A 17,476-nucleotide genomic window follows, 5' to 3' on the forward strand; every position below is an offset into this window, starting at 1 on the left:
GGCTGGGGACATCAGAGAGGCTCAACAAATGTGAGTCTTGTATTCTTGGAAAGGCAAAAAGGCTACCATTCTCTGGTGGAAAGCACACTACAACAGCTCCCTTTGTATATGCTCACAGTGACTTATGGGGGCCTTCTCCAGCAGAATCCATAGGTGGAGGTAAGTATTTCATATCTATTATAGATGACTATTCAAGAAAGGTATGGGTTTACATCCTCAAAGAGAAGTCTCAAGCATTTGAGAGGTTTAGAGAATGGCATACTAGATATGAAAATGAGAAAGGGTCGGTGCTGAAGTACTTGAGAACTGATAATGGGATGGAGTTCTTATCTACTGAGTTTGATAGCTTCTGTAAAATGAAAGGGATAAGAAGGCATAGGACCGTGCCAAGGAACCCTCAACAGAACGGGCTGGCAGAGAGGATGAACAGGACGTTGCTAGAAAGAGTGAGATGCATGTTGTTCTACTCTGGAATGCCAAAGAAATTTTGGGCAGAGGCTGTTTCTACTGCAGCTGATCTGATTAACAAATGCCCCTCTTCATCAATTTCTAATGAGACTCCTGATCAGAGATGGTATGGAACTTTGGGAGACTACTCAGGCTTGAAGATTTTTGGGTGTGCGGCTTATGCACATATCAAGCAGAATAAGTTGGAACCAAGAGCAAGAAAATGTGTGATGTTGGGATACCAAGATGGAGTGAAGGGATATAGGTTATGGAATATGGATGAAGGGGGTCAGAATATCATTGTGAGTAGAGATGTAGTGTTCGATGAAGGAGAAATGCCATTCAAGAAAACTAAAGCACCCCCTGGTGGTGACAGTAGCTCTAGCATTCAAGAGTTTGAGTTTGATGAGAAATTTGCTTGGTCTGATGCTGATGAGGATGTTGAAATCTCTGAACACCAAGAAGAAGGTGGAGCTTCCAGTTCTCAGTCAGATGAAAACACAAGAGGTGGAGATCCATCAAATCAAGGAAACAGAAGAAATCCAAGAAGGAATGCAGGCTTGCCCAGCAGGTTTTCAGATTATGATATGAGCTTCTTTGCTCTTTGTATAGCAGAGGTGCTCATGTTCTCAGAGCCTTCAACCTATGAAGAAGCCATAAAATGCAAAGAAAGTCAGAAGTGGATCAGAGCCATGGAAGAAGAAATAGAGTCCTTGTTGAGAAATGGGACTTGGATTCTGGTGAATGACCCAGGGACTCAGAAACTCATAAGTTGCAAGTGGCTATTTAAGAAGAAGGTTGAAGTTGGGGAAGTTGAAAGCATACGTTTTAAGGCAAGGTTGGTAGCTAGAGGATTCACACAAGTAGAAGGTATTGACTACACTGAGGTGTTCTCTCCAGTGGTAAAACACACCTCCATTCGGATCTTATTGGCCTTGACAGCTCATTTTGATTGGGAGCTGCATCAACTCGATGTAAAAACAGCTTTTTTACATGGGGATCTAGAGGAGACGATCTATATGATGCAGCCTAAGGGTTTTGAAAGACCTGGAGAAGAAAAGAAGGTTTGCTTACTTAAGAAAAGCCTATACGGGCTCAAGCAGAGCAGTAGGCAGTGGAACAAGAAGTTCCATGAGCAAATGGAGCTGATGGAGTTTGAGAGATCCAGCTTTGATAGCTGTGTATATGTCAAGAGAAGTGGAGATTTGATAATAGCCTACCTGTTACTGTATGTAGATGATATTCTACTAGCTGGATCAAGCTTGAGTGAATTGCAGATTGTAAAAGATGAGCTTAAACAAAAGTTTGAGATGAAGGATCTTGGGGAGGCAAAACGAATCCTAGGCATGGACATTGTCAGAAATAGGAAGAAGAAGGAACTGAGGCTTGTGCAAGCTGAGTACATCAAGAAAGTGATAAGGAAATATCAGGTGACAAATGCAAAGGCAGTCTCTACTCCATTAGCAGGCCATTTTAAGTTGAGCAAAGAACATGCGCCTAAAACCGATGAAATCAGAAGGGAAATGAGTGCGATACCATATGCGAATATAGTGGGAAGCATAATGTACTTGATGATATGTACAAGGCCGGATGTGGCCCATGCTATAAGCGTGGCTAGCAGGTACATGGCTGATCCGGGTAGAGAACACTGGATGGCTCTGAAATGGATCTTGAAATATTTGGGAGGATCTGTTATGATTGGTTTGAGATTTGGTGGAAAAGCATGGTCTGAGAAAGATGAGATTCTTGTAGGCTACTGTGATTCTGATTATGCGGCCAACTTGGATAATAGGAAGTCCCAAAGCGGCTACATATTCACTTTGTTTGGTACAGCCATTAGTTGGAAGTCGAATCTACAACCGGTGGTCGCATTGTCCACAACTGAGGCAGAATATATTGCACTGACAGAGGCCGCAAAGGAGGGAAAATGGCTACAAGGAATCTTACAAGATCTGGGGATAGAGCTGGGAGCAGTAATGATTAATTGTGACAGCAATTCAGCCATATGCTTAGCCAAGCACCAAATGTTCCATGAGAGATCTAAACATATCGATGTAAGGAGGCACTTCATCAGAGACGAAATTCAGAGTGGGAAGATCAATGTGGTGAAGGTTCCCACTGAAGAAAATGCCTCAGACATGTTAACCAAGTCACTACCAATTTTGAAGTTCAAGCATTGCTTGAAGTTGGTGGAAATTGTGGAATGTTGAAGTATGGAACAGGATTGAGAAGGGAATCTAGATATTGATGGAGTTTTGCAAGGACAAGGTGGAGATTTGTGAAAGTGTGTCCGTGCAAACTACTGATTTGATCGAGTGTTGGAGCCGAGCTGCAGCTCAAAGAAGAGATCAAGAAATGAAGCTCGGTTTTGAGCTAGCTCGGCTAGAAAGGAGTTCGGCTAGAAAGGAGTTCGGCTAGAAAGGAGTTCGGCTAGAAAGGAGTTCGGTGAAAGGAGTTCGGTAAGCTCGGCTTACCGAGCTGGAACTAGCCTGGAACTAGCCGAGAAGAAGAAGGCAGAAGAAGGAAGCTCGGCTTTGAGCTGGAACTAGCCGAGAAGGAAGAGTTCGGTTTTGAGCCGAGTAGCGGTTATAACTAACTTTGGGAAATAGAGTTAGTTGGATTTTATTTCTTGATTGCATCTTGTATAAATAGCTCGATAGAGCTCAGTAGTGAAGTAGCAGAATTACACCATATACACACACACCTAGAGAGATTAATTCTCAAGATAGCGAGCGGTTGTGAGCGGTAGAGTGTGAGTGTGAGTTCGTTGTAATTGTAAAGAGTTCATCAATAAGATTCCGGTCATCTTCTCCGTGGACGTAGGTGGTTTATCACCGAACCACGTTATATCGTTTGCGTGCTTTATTTTCTCGATTACGTGTGTGAGATCAGCGGCAACGCAACCCAACAGCGTGGCCTTTAACTACTTATACTAAAACTTACAATAGTGGTAGTACGTCGAAGTGAGAATTTGAATGATTTAACTGACTATTATCCTTAATTTAAAGTAACTTAAGGTTTATTTTAGAATTTGTAGAGAGTATATGTCTTCTCGTCTCTCTTCCCATGTATCAAGTGTTGATCTAAGATGTGTCCGTAGCGTTTGATCCATCAATTCTCCTACACCACAATGCGAAAACAATCTCAGAATGCGAAACACGAGATGGCAAGAGTTTGTTTATTTGGCCGAAATAAAGTGATCTGATTTTTTTTAAAAAAATTGAATTTATCTAAACAAGAAAGTACTAATATGAATCTTGTACACAAGTTTAATTTTCTAAAATCCTTATTTTCTGGGTTCTTTTAGGTATTTAATATGGTACTGATTTTTATTATTTTATTAAAATACAAATTAAAATACTTATTTAATAATTTTTAAAATTATATTCTTGATTAATGACCAAAGCTTAACGTAATTTTGTTGTACATCATCATTCTTTAGCAAGTTAATATGGTTGTCTCTTTAAATACTCTCTCCGTCTCTTCATTCCTTCATAGTTTTGTCATTTTTATCTGGGAAAGTTTCCTCATAGTTGAGTCATTTTCAAATATAGTACTCCCTCCGTCCCGCACTATTCGCACCTTTCCTTTTGGGCACGGAGATTAAGGAATGAGTGATAGACAAAGTCAACAATTACGGTTGTAGGTATAAATTGTTACTAAAAATGGAAAGAGTGCAAATAACTTGGGACGCCCAGAAAGGAAATAAGTGCAAGTAGTGCGGGACGGATGAAGTAATAATTAACACGTTTTCTCGCTCTTACTTTATTCCCTCTACTTTATTTACTTTCCAGTCTATTTATCTCTTATTTTTTATTTATCAATGGAGTACTTAACACACTATACATTTTTTTTAATTTCCGTGACGAAAATTTTCGGCTTAACAACGAGGAGGATGATGAGGGAGTATGTTACATTAATTTTACTATTACTTGGAATTTCAAAATAAAAGTATGATAATGAGTAATAAAAGTATGATAATGAGTATGGGCCAGGCCATAGAGTTAATCTGAATACCTATCTGTGACGTCGTGGTTTATTTTTATAATGCTATATTCATTAATTTTTACAATCTACAGCAGGCGACGCTTATCTCTGTCCCCAAAATTCAACTTTTGCCAAGGTAATCTCTATAATCTGTATTTATTTACAAGAATCGGTTGAATATCTGATTTTGTATCAGAGAAAGGCTTGCTTGTTATTTGTATTAGGGTTTTATTCTTTGATATAATATATTCACTTATTTTATGATCAAGGTTTATTCTTTCTTTGATTATAGGACTAAAAAATTCATAAAAAATGAAGCTATGCTTGATGAGCTATCTACTATTAAAAATTTTGACCAGTATACTGTCTATTGAAAGCATTGCAACTTGCATATGCGTTTGCAAACCATGGCTCAATCTGATTGAGAGCGCCGATTTTCTTAATCCGCACCTGCCTTAGCTGTTACCTTGCATAATTATACTTCAAATTGGCTCAATGTTTTCAAAATGGAAGACAAGCATGATCCCATCTCCAAGTTCGATTTCCATAAAGATTTAATAATACACGGATCTGTCAATGGTTTGCTTTTTTCTAACAAATTGGACTAGTCACCATTTTGTTCTATGTAATCCGATCACCCGTGAATATGCTGAGTTCCGTGGGAGTCGTTTTGGATTTGGAATGAGCAAAATAAGCGGACAATATGTTGAATTCCGTGGGAGTTTTGCTTGTTGCCGTTACAGGAGAGATAGTTTTGGATTTGGAATAAGCAAAATAAGCGGACAATATAAGGTTGTCTATCATTACCCTGAATCCGGATTTCACGTATACACAATTGAAGCAGAATCTTCGTGGAGACGCGTTAAAGTTGCTGCACCCTTGTTTGATCGCTCCTATAACACTATTGGTGCACTTTGTAGTGGGAAACTCCACTGGTTAGTGTCATCTAAGTTAGCCACTCCTTATGTTTGTTGCTTTGATCTTGAAACAGAACAATTTAACACCTTCTCTACACCTGTTCCGGGATGTTCAATAACCACGTTGAAGTTGTATACTTTGAGGGATTGTCTGTGTTATTCTGATATCGAAGTTGATGATAATTCTATCTGGTTGTTGAAAGGATATGAACAGGCAGAGAAATCTTGGATCGAAGGTACAATTAAACATGACGGAACTTTATTATAGTTTACATGTGATTATGAAAGGTGAAGATGCCTACAAATGTTCTAAGCCTATCAAAGTTTACATACAAACTTGGTGATATATTTATTTTATGGGATCAGAATATTGGATACCATGTGAACTCCATTCTCTTCACTCCAAGTTTTCTCTCGCTCAAAAGAAATTTAGGATTGAAGAATGTACACTTACATTAGGAATAAACATTTCTGATTTTCATTTCAGGGTGTCATGTTGATTATTGTTGCCACTTATGTTTATTGTTTTTGTTCAATGATTATTTTTGTATTACTTGTATATTTATTTTGTTCTTATTAATTTGGTTAAAGATTAGTTCTTTTGCAAAATATTATTTGAATTATTAACTTTATAAAATATCAACATATCCTACTATTTATTCTCAATATCTATTTCATTTTCTTGCTTCCGTTTGTTATCTTCATTTATTATGTATAGGGAGTACTTTATTTTCTCTCTCTCAACCTAACTAAGTAACACCACTTTCTTAAACCTCATCATAGAAAAAACACTCCAGTATTGTTATAGTGAGTGCTAATCTACGATATAGCATATTCGCTATCCAAAAAGGCCTTTAATCATAGGCGGATACACACTAAGTTAGGTTTTTGGTTGTTTTTATTCATAAAATATTATCCATTTTTGAAATTTTATTGAATCGTCGTGCAAAATCTTCTATTATCACTAATGTTATTAAAATTATTATCTCAAAATTTAGAATGAATAGCTCATGCCAAAATAAATTTATGTGTCCCCCCCCCCTACTATTGTCACACGACATGAATGCATGTGGGGCTGTACTCGTTGGGGATAATTACACCATACATACAAAACGTTTCACTAAAATTTCAAATTAGTACAAAAAATTTTAACAAAAAGTTTAACTAACGTTCCAAATTAATACATTCCGTCTAAATCACTTAACACCGTTAGTTTTCACTATTAAAATGCACTATGAAAACCTCCATGCAAAGAACACAAATGGAGATACAATCATACATACATGAACTCCGAAATCTCTCTTTAGAATTCCCCATCCGTAATTATTGTTTTAGCTTTCAACTATATACAATCCAAAGACCATTTTAAGTTTAGATGACTCCACCTACATTAAAATCAAAGCCTACATACAGAACTTTCTCTGTATGCACGTGAAATATTCTTGACCATTATGTTCTTGTGCTTTTTTGCTCGAAGATTCACCATTGCATCGATCGTCAATTATTATTTACATATCAAATTATGCACTCTATAATTCACAACACAAACCTTGACCGCGAGGGAGGCGTGACGAGGTAGCGCCACATGTGCAAATCATCACCATCGTCGTCCAATTTTGTCAAAAAACGAAAATGGAACATATATCTTGGGACAATCCAAAATGAAATATGGAGCAAGTAGGTAAACATAAGCTGATTTCACGATGTTTCCTTTGGCATTTTTGTGATTTTCTCAAAAACTCTCACTTTGTAATATAGATATGCTAAGAAGATATGGAGCTAGTAGGTTAGGATGGAAGATGTACATGAGAAATAGATAGAATTTGTCTGTTGAAATATAAGCAAACTAATGTATCTATAGAAAATAAAATTATTATGAATTTTTATATAGTGTATATTTTTAGAAATTTCAATATGTACATAAAACATGATATTTTATTTATTTAAGAAAAAATGTGGTTGACCAATAGAATTAGGCAGGTGTCCATTTCCATTGGTAAAACAACATTTAATAGTACTTGTTGCAGATTCAAACTTCAAAGTGTATTTTTAAATCCTTGCCATTAAATATAAAGGATGAGGAAAGCCAAACCATATAAATTACAGTGCAATGAAATGTAGGACAATATTACTGCAGATTTCATTCACAATCATATTACAGTACAAGGTTCTCCTTCAGATACTCAGATCTCGGAGTCACACAAACGTTCGATATAGTACATAAAATGCGACCTCCTTGCTTCCTCGTGTAAAAGAGAGAGACAGCTTGAGCTTAGCTACTTATACTAAAACTTACAATAGTGGCAGTGCATCGCAGAATCCTCAGATATGGAGCTTACTTTCAGCTGAGGCTACTCGGTCATAAGCATCGGGATGTCATCAACTGAAGCTGTAATCTGCAAAAAACAGACAAACTTAGCAGATGCTATTACGCAGCTCTAAATTTCATCATGTGTTTCTGTTATGGATTTGAAGAAGTGCAGCAACTATATCCATCCAAACAATCTGTCAAGAAGTAGGTGTGACTCCAGAGCTGCTGGCAGTGCATCCTTACACGAACAATGCATTCACATTGTATCGTAATAGTTGATTCTCAAACATCACATTAGATTCTTACTAGAATAGACCTCGGTTGCTCAAAGCTGAAATCTTGAATTTGCATAACTGTAGCGGCTTATTTTGGCGAATACATACTGCGTTTTTAAATCTTTTTTTCACACGACATCTAATACTAGAACTCAACTGCACGAGCGAACTCTCAGACCAACCATACAACCTTTGTGCTAAGAACACAAAAATTCCTCAATGCACCTAGCAATCAACAAAATACAGAATCGAGAGGATTCACTTTAACTTTAGAATCGAGATACCTTCCACCTCTCATACACCTCTGGATCTACATGTTTATTCATGATGTTATAAATTTCAAACTTCTCACAATTAGAACATAGATTTGTTACTTGAGAAATGAGCAATTCGTACTACAAATTCATATAACATCAACCTATTGAGGGTTAAAATCAATACACAACAACAAAAACAGACTTATCACAGTGATGAAGAGTAATTCCATATCAAATAAGGGTCAATCAATAAAGCAAAACCATTCTCCAACTTCACATATCACACTTTCTTGACCAAAAAAATCATAAATCCCACAAAACCAGCCCCTTTCAACTACAAGATGCAACCCCACACACTAAAATCCCCCCAAATCAGTCAACAACATCCGATTCAAAACATATCATCAATCCAACAATCAAGAAATCAAAACCCCCAAAATCCAAAATCCAAAACCCTAGATTTCAAGGAAATCACAGAACAGCATTATACCTCAACAACCGAAGTCACGGCTTTATCCTTGCAAGAGCGCACATTCAGAAACTGATCAACGTCGAGCTCCTTGTTGATGACCCCTACGGTGAAGTAGATGCTGCCGGAAGGCGGCAGGTCGACCTTGATCTCGTCAACATCGAACCAGAAGAAGTAGAGCCGTTGCACCTGGATTCCCTTCAAATTGGTGATCGAACCGAGGCTGAGCTTGCCGGTGATCTTCTCTTCGTAATAGACGAGGTAATCGAACTGTATGTAGCACGTATTCTCCAAATAGACCTCGAATTGGCCGTCGTCGGAGAGAGTGTAGTTGACGACGGAGGCAGGCAGGAGACCGCTGGGGAGGCTGAATTTGGGCAGAATTTCGTAGACCGTCGGCTTCGGAGCTGGTGGATCGGTGGGGGAGGCTGAATTTGGGAGAGAGAAGAAGAAGAAGAGGGAGAGGAGAGAGATCATCTTGATCTTGGACGCCATGGATTTTTCTTGAGGGAAATGAATCGAACTGTTTCAAGTGTATTATATTTCCCTCGGAAAACTCAAATAGTGTTAATTATTTCAATTTTCTTTAAATAATGGAGTATAAAAAATGCTTCTTCAATATCTATAAAATAGTCTATTTTCACTATTTTAGTATATTCACAAAACTAATTTCTTTACCTACTTATTTGGATAATGTATTTTTTAATGAGACTCTAACTTATTTTATTCAATAATGAGTAGAATATGCTATTCTTCGTAACTTGTCTAGAATGAGATGATAAGGAGTAAATTTATTTATAGATTTTATGCTAACTCAGTTCATGAACTTTGCTCAATAAAAAAACTTTTTTTATTTTGAGAAATATTGTCATGTGCACTGTATTTTTGTTATAATTATCGAATTTTCTCGCTATACTAATTTTCAGTGAAATTTTGTGTGACATGAAAGCCGAATTGGAGCTATGTTTTAATCCATACCAACGCAATATAAGTGTCATACCAATAAATAAGTGTTACGTAATCGCATAAAATTAGTTTCATGCGATAATAATTGGAATTGTAAAATTATGCTTTAATTCTCAGGATTTGAAAATTATAAACTACTACTAATTAGAAATCGATGAAAAAATATGATTTAAATAATAAACTTTCCACATTAACATTTCAAAACATATTATATCATCATGACACATTTTCTTGTACTCACAATATAGTGAATACACAATATACATGTGTTATAAGATAATATTTGTAAGATTATTGATGTACACAATTATACTAATATTACTAATATTTAAAGTTTACTTGTGTTTGAATTAATCAATTTTTCAAGTGAGTTTTGTTATATTTTAGTGTAACTATGATATTGCATATGTTACATACTTTTATACGTAATTGAATTTATATATAGATGAAATACTCAAATACACGAGTCTATTTCTTCAAATAGTAAGTGTTTATTTATCTTTTAACGTAGATACATTTTTTCCCCATTATTTGGCTTTCAACACTAACTTGTCATTGAAAAGATAATGTGCAATTCTTTCCAAATTGAAGATATAAGATTGCATTTAACGACTATTATGCCATTTTGCGAGACAAATAAAAACTTTGTTGGTTTTGACATTTACGATAAAGTTATGATAAATTGAATAAAAGTGTCCCTTTTCCTGTCTTTGACAAACAGATAAAATGTGGAATAATGCAAAGTTGCATTCAAATCTTTAATTAATTAATTAATTGTGGATGTGTTTTACCAATTCAACTTTCCTCTGTGCACCTTTGTTGATCAAAATTTTAATTTCAAAATTTTCTATTCATTTTTTTTATTCTAACTTGTCACGCTATACTACTCCTAAATAATGGTAATAAATTTCATCAAAGATAAGATAAAGAAATTTATATTCAATGAGAAATCAAATATAATAGGGAGTATTTAATTCTTTAATATTGGGCCTAGAAAAATGGGCTCATTTGGGCCTGAAAGATATTTGCGCTTTTTTTAGTTACCCTTTTCCATAAATTTCTTTCAAAACATTGAATGTTTACACTTAAAAATACACAACAATGAATAATCCCATGTATTATGTGACGACAATTTTTTAGTTGGAGAGAAATTGTATTATCAACCTTTTACATCAATGGAAATGTATGAAGAATGTCAATAGAATCCTAGGAATAATAATAAATAATACTAATGATAAATATTATGAAAATTTGGAATGAGGAACACATACAAATAAGAGTGTGATGAAGTAGAAAACTAAACAAACATTTGGTCTTTTCCTTTTTTTCCCTCCTCTGAATAAAGGTTAAAAATACATGTTGAAATTCAAAGCTTGGATAAATTGTAAGCCACCATCATTGTGAATAAAACTCCTAGCCAATAACTCTGTTTCTTTCCTCCGTCACCGTTGACTTCTTTTGTCGTTGTTGTTGTTGCTGCTGCTGTTTTCCCGCTCGATGAATCTGATTTAATTTGACAAAAATGGAAAATATTATAAAGAAACAAAGTATATTCTTTACTACTGGCTAAAATACTTTATAATAATAACTTATTTAATAATATTTGCTTACCAGCAGCAGAAGGTGCAGTAGCATTAGTTTTCTTGCCACTATTTGCAAAATCCTCAAAAACCTTAGCATCAGGCGAATTTGGCGCAAGATGTAACAAAGCTGCCACAAATCAATCAAAATCAACTGCTATTCCGTCAACGAATAAATTGCGATGGATTTCGCACGTACGCAAAATTCGTCACAATTTACCGAAATTCCCCAATTAATGTGGGAAACACAACAAAGTTGCCTAAAATCAATAAAAATCAACCGTTATTCGATCAGAGATAAAATTGCGACGAATTTTGCATATGTACGCACAATTGGTCGCAATTTTCCAAAAATTTTCAATGTGACAAGATCACTAAGCAAATAAGCTCCAAGGCCAATGGTGGATTACAAGCAGCCCCACAAAATAAATTCATAGATCTTAGTACTATAGTTTTTTTATATTTGATAAGCCAAAACAAGAAAATAGAAGTAAAATGGACCACACTCATGAATCTGATAAACACAAATAGCAAGAAACAGAAAACAGACACGCAACTAAACAATAACTAAACCATAGTCGAAAGGGGCTTACCGGTGCAGTCGGTGACGTTGGCTTTTTCGGCGTGGCACTGAGAGGGGAGGGAGAGGGCAAGGGTGGCATTGATCTTGAAGCCAAGGCTAGGATCATTTCTATCCTTGACCAACAAACAAATGCATTGGGGGCTCTTTTGCAAGACTTGTTTGAGACCAGTGCAACAATCTATTGGTGGTGACTTTGCCTCACCACTCACATAGGGGAGACATGTTGCCAATCCAACAAGATCATTTGCACACTTCTCCTTGTCCTTGTCCACATCACATCTTGCAATAACACTCACCAACAACACCAACACCACCTTCAACAACACACTATTCTTCTTCACCTCCATCTCTTTTTTTTTTCTAAAGAGAGAGAAATGAGATAGAGAGGTACAATTTTCAAGAGGGTGTGTGACAATGTGTTGTATTTATATGGTTGTGTTGTGAGAGTTGGAAGATAGGTTTTTTACATAGTAGTAGTATTATTTTTTGTAAGAGTAAGTTTTGGTCTTTTTGGAGTAAGTTGTTGATGATAAAGGTAATAAAATATTCGAATTTTGAAGTGATGTGTTAAATTTTTGGATAGAAATATTTTTGTTACGAGATGTTGGGCATGTGACCATTTAATGATTTATTGCAAAATATTTCAAAAAAAACTTTTTAACAAAATTTATGATGTATATCTCTAAAGTATTTCTGTGGCCAACCTGTCATTCGATCTACCTACACAAGGACACCAACATAAATGCAAAAGAGTAATAAATAAAATGTTCTCTCTCTTAGTAAATGCATAATTATTACTAGTATTGTTCTAAATTTGGAGTTACTTTTTCTATGTTTGTAGTTAACTTAAATATTAAAAATCTGATAAAATTACGATGCAAATACTATATTTTTGTGCTTAAATTGGATTATTGAGTCGAAAATAAATGAGGTTGTGTTTTTACCATAATTTTGAAAATTATAATTTGGTTCAATTCCTAGCTTTAGTTTAATTTTGGTTTTGCTTTTCAGTTTAAAAAATATATATATAACTACCGAACAATTTATTTGTACATATTTTGCAATAAAATTGTTGATATTTTGATTACGCAACTAATCATATTTTAATCAAGTTTTCGTTACTGACATAGCTTACCTACTTACATGATACTATTAAACATTAATCAAAATTAATTTATGTTTTTGGACAACCAAGGAATATCATATTATACTACTAAATTAAAAGCTTGAGTGATTGTAAATCAAAACAAATTAAGTTTGATATATAATTTAATGATGAATTTTAAAGATAATATGTAAAATCAAAATTTGATGAAATTTAATAATGTATATATATGCAAATATGTCATGTATTATTAGATAATCGATAATATATATGTTGGACTCCCGTGATGATTGAATCTTGATTACATTGAGATATAATGACCCGTGATCCTCTTTTGGTTTATCCGTGACCTTAATAGTCATTTAAATTAATTTATGTTATTATCAAATTTTTATTTCCCAGTTGCCATTTGCCAAAACTTTTTTTTATTATCAGTAGAAAACAGAAACGAGAATAATTATTTTATCTAATTAAGTTGTACTTTAGTTGACAGACCAAAAGAAGATGAGATTTTAATTTGGAGAGATGCTACTCACGAGAAATTTGCTCCACTCAATTTTAAAATTATTGTCAAATGTAATTGAATTTATTTGTTGAATTTTTTTATGCATTACAAAATATTCAAGCCAAAGCTTATAACGAGCAAGTGTTTATGATGCGAAATAAGAAGAGCATAAAACAACATAAAACTAATGGAAAATACAAGTCATTAAATAAGGGCTTAAGTCTCGACTAGGCTAATTTCTTATTTATACAATATTATTGAATTTTCATCTTTTATGCAAATCATTATGCAAAATTCTCTGTAGTAGAAAATCGTATTGTCTCAAAATTTCAAACTCCAATTTGAAAATATATAATCTATATTAAGATAAATTTTTACTTCTTCTCGTGATAGTAAGAAGACATCCTACAACAACCATCAAATAATTGAGGATGAACATTAAAATACATCATTGGTTGGTGTTTTAAACATAATAATACTCTTACCTATATGTTTTTTAGTTGCTTATTTTGTGTCCCTAACTACCTATTTGCATATAAATAGGTCCATTTTATTATTGTACCAACATTAATTTATATTTATTCATAATGCATTTATATATGTACAATTTCGATATGATTAATATGCAGAAAATATCTCAACTTTCAATTTTCATTTTTATACTAATGTGCTAGTTCAAATTAGTAGGAGTACATAATATGGTGGTTTTGTATGTATCTTAGTATTTCATTATTATGTAATTTATATATAGAGAAACATATAAGGTCATCCACAACGTTGTTTCTATACCGTTCCTATACCGTTCCTTAAACCACTATTTGAGGGCCCCACTGTACTTTTTTACTCCATTCCTTAACTAAGGAACGGAACCTGCAACCCTCCGTTCCTTAACCGTTCCTTAAATTACTATTCATTCAATTTCATTTTTTTTATTTCCAACTAAATTCAATTAAAAAAACACACTTTATTAAAAAAACAAACACACTTTATTAAAAAACACACAACATTAAAAAAAATTACAACTTAAACTTAAAAAAATAAAAAGCACACAATTAAAATCCTAAAAAAATAAAAGTACACAATTTTAATAATTTCATCCGCCAAAATTTGTCCAAATGTGCTCAATTAGATCATGTTGGAGTTGGGTGTGGGCACTAGAGTCGCGTGTCCTTGCACGGATAGATAACCGTTCTTGTATAGACGGATGCGCTCCACTTCGAGGCGGACTACTTGCGGTTGAGCTTCCGGGGGATTCGTCGTCGAACCAATTTCCCGCCTCGGGTCCTTCGTCTTGGACAATCATGTTGTGCAAGATTATGCACGTATACATGATGTCGACCATGCTTTCCATGAACCACGTACGAGCCGGAGCTTTAATGATGTTGAAGCGCGCTTGGAGAACCCTGAACGCCCTCTCCACATCCTTGCGAGCAGCCTCCTGCTTCTGCGCAAAAAGAGCCTGCTTTGGGTTCGCAGACCCACTGCACGTCTTCACGAAGGTAGGCCACTTCGGGTAGATGCCATCGGCGAGATAGTACCCCATTTTATAAAGCCGGTTGTTGGCGACGAAGTTGATGGCCGGCGCTTTACCATCCAAAACTTCGGTCAAGAGGTCGGACTGGTGGAGCACGTTTACGTCGTTGTTCGACCCGGGGACCCCGAAGTACGCGTGCCAGATCCAAAGGCGGTAGTCGGCAACGGCCTCAAGTATAACGGTTGGGTGGGTGCCTTTGTGACCGCTCGTGTAGGACCCCTTCCACGCCACCGGGCAATTCTTCCATTGCCAGTGCATGCAATCGACGCTGCCGAGCATCCCGGGGAATCCGTGCACTGTTTCGTGAAGGTCGAGCAGGAACTGACAATCGGTCGTGCTTGGCCTCCGGAGAAATTCGTCGGTGAAGGCTGCCCGGACGCCTTTGCAGAATTTGAGCAAGCACATTCGCCCAGTGCTGTCTCCGATGTGGAGGTATTCGTCGAACATGTCGGCCGTTTGTCCAGTGGCAAGCTGGCGGATTGCTGCAGTACATTTCTGCAGCGTCGTGTGGCTGGGACGGCCGACCGCGCCGTACCCTTCCTGGAAGAACTCTTCCCGGGCTGCCAAAGTATTCGCGATGTGGAGAAATAAAGGTTTCCCCATGCGGAAACGGCGACGGAAGTACGTATCTCCCCAAACCGGGTTATCGCAGAAGTAGTCGCGTACTAACCTTGCAGCGGCTTCCTCCCGGTTACGATGGATGTACGTACGGGAGCGTCGTTGGGGCGGCGCGGCGCGGCTTCTTCGGCCTCCCGTCGTCGATCTTCTTCAAGTGATTGTTGCAATATTTGACGCATTTGTTCAAAAGGATCCATTAGTTTGATTAAATTTGGGAGAAGGAAACGAGAGTTGATTTGAGATGAAAATTGGGGTTGAAATAGAGAGGAATAGATGTGTGTTTGTGATTGAAATGAGTATGAAATAAGAGTATTTATAGAGTAAATAAATAAATAAAAAATAAAAAAAAATATAAAACGGATATAAAAAACGGTCACATTACCGTTGCAAAAAAAAATTATTAAATTCGTATTTAAAAAAAAATTGAATTATTGCGTCACCGGGACGAAGCCCACTCGCGGGGCAGCGAGTGGGCTTCACACGTCGAATGGGAGGCCGCCACGTCGCCTAGGCGCGTGGCGGACGTTTCGTTCCGCGTTCCTCCGGAACGGAACGCGGCACGGCATAGGAACGGGGGCGGCACGGAATGGAGACGGAACGCACGCTGCAACGCGTGCCGCCGCGGAACCGTTCCGCCGGAACAGCATAGGAACGGGGGCGGCACAGCGTTGCGGGTGCCCTAATGGGTAACCGACTAAGAGTGGAGGGCCTAAGTCCCTACTCCCTACTCCCTACTAAATTTTAAAATTTCGATTTTTATAAGTAATTTTTTAATATATTATCTGAATTACGTAGTGTGCAAAACCGAGATCATAATAGGAGTAATATTTTACTATAAGTAAATTATCGTCTCAAAAATTCGAATCAAAATTTAAAATATACTCCTACGTATCACTCTCCAATCGGAGAGGTAAACGGAGAGGTAAAGTTATATAACTACCATATTTACCTATTTTCATGAAAAATCACTCTCCAATGGGAGAGGTATTTGAGAAGGCATTATACCTTTTCCTATTTTGATGAGGTATCTTTACCTCTTCATCAATGGAGAGGTAAAATATTTTAACTACCATATTTGCCTTCTTTTTTCATGAAAAATCATTCTCAAAGGGAGAAAGTATCACACTTTATGTTTTTTTAATGCATTTTGTACTATTATTTTAGGTTTAAAAAATCATTTACCTTTCTATATACCTTTTTTTCTTTGGAATATATTTATTTTTAGAAGGGTATATTTCACTTTTTGAAGAGGTATATAGATGATATACCTCTTTTATTTACACTTCTTTGTTGGAGATGCTCTAATAAAACCAATTTTTTGTGTTCATCCCTCGAGACATACACATATGTATGACGTACATTGATGAAATAAAAAAATTACTATAAATTTCAATTGAAATAAAAAATTACTATAAATTTCAACTATGCTGGAGAATAATGATTGTGCTCAACTATAAATGCGAAATTGAATGGAATAAACATTACATGCGTGAAAACCCAAAATCCAGTTGTAGATGAATTTATATTGGGATTGAAAATTTAATAACTTAGCTGTCTTTGCATGTTATTTGAGCTATAAAAATTTAAAGAGTTGTTCCCAACATTTATGTTATGTTGTATATACACCTAACTCTTGCAAAATAAGTTAGCATGTTTGTACACTCAACTCTTAATTATGGCGTTGAGATGCATGGTCAAACCGGGATGACCATTTTCAGCTGAGATCGGATATGAATGCTCTATGTTTTTTTTTTATCAAAAAAATCAACAATGATTTCTCAGTTATATTCGTGATGGCTTAAACTCTCAATCGGATTGTCTTACCAATTAAGTCGTGCTTCATGTTTGAATAAGATCAACTTGTTGTTCGGTTATGAAAAATTTCTTTAATCTTTTTTATATTTTTATTCTTTCTTAACTTA

General features: G+C 35.9%; 2 protein-coding genes and 1 long non-coding RNA gene across 3 annotated transcripts; 1 reads left to right on the forward strand and 2 right to left on the reverse strand.

The window, feature by feature from the left end:
• Positions 1–4,528: 4,528 nt before the first annotated feature.
• On the forward strand, positions 4,529–5,904 carry LOC121740822. Its single transcript, XR_006037682.1, has 2 exons — positions 4,529–4,570; positions 5,178–5,904. It is a non-coding gene; the product is annotated as an uncharacterized LOC121740822 (long non-coding RNA).
• Positions 5,905–7,469: 1,565 nt separating this feature from the next.
• On the reverse strand, positions 7,470–9,200 carry LOC121811055. The gene is made up of 2 exons (XM_042211826.1): positions 8,685–9,200; positions 7,470–7,747 (listed from the first exon to the last, which is right to left on the reverse strand). The coding sequence occupies exons 1-2, from the start codon at positions 9,156–9,158 to the stop codon at positions 7,703–7,705; spliced, it is 519 nt and encodes a 172-aa protein (XP_042067760.1). The 5' UTR covers positions 9,159–9,200; the 3' UTR covers positions 7,470–7,702.
• Positions 9,201–10,842: 1,642 nt separating this feature from the next.
• Positions 10,843–12,217, reverse strand: LOC121811577 (non-specific lipid transfer protein GPI-anchored 14-like). The gene is made up of 3 exons (XM_042212443.1): positions 11,803–12,217; positions 11,241–11,339; positions 10,843–11,132 (listed from the first exon to the last, which is right to left on the reverse strand). The coding sequence occupies exons 1-3, from the start codon at positions 12,137–12,139 to the stop codon at positions 10,996–10,998; spliced, it is 573 nt and encodes a 190-aa protein (XP_042068377.1). The 5' UTR covers positions 12,140–12,217; the 3' UTR covers positions 10,843–10,995.
• Between the last annotated feature and the right edge of the window lie 5,259 nt (positions 12,218–17,476).

This window comes from Salvia splendens, chromosome 7 (genome assembly GCF_004379255.2).
Source record: "Salvia splendens isolate huo1 chromosome 7, SspV2, whole genome shotgun sequence".
In the NCBI taxonomy this organism is placed as follows: domain Eukaryota; kingdom Viridiplantae; phylum Streptophyta; class Magnoliopsida; order Lamiales; family Lamiaceae; genus Salvia; species Salvia splendens.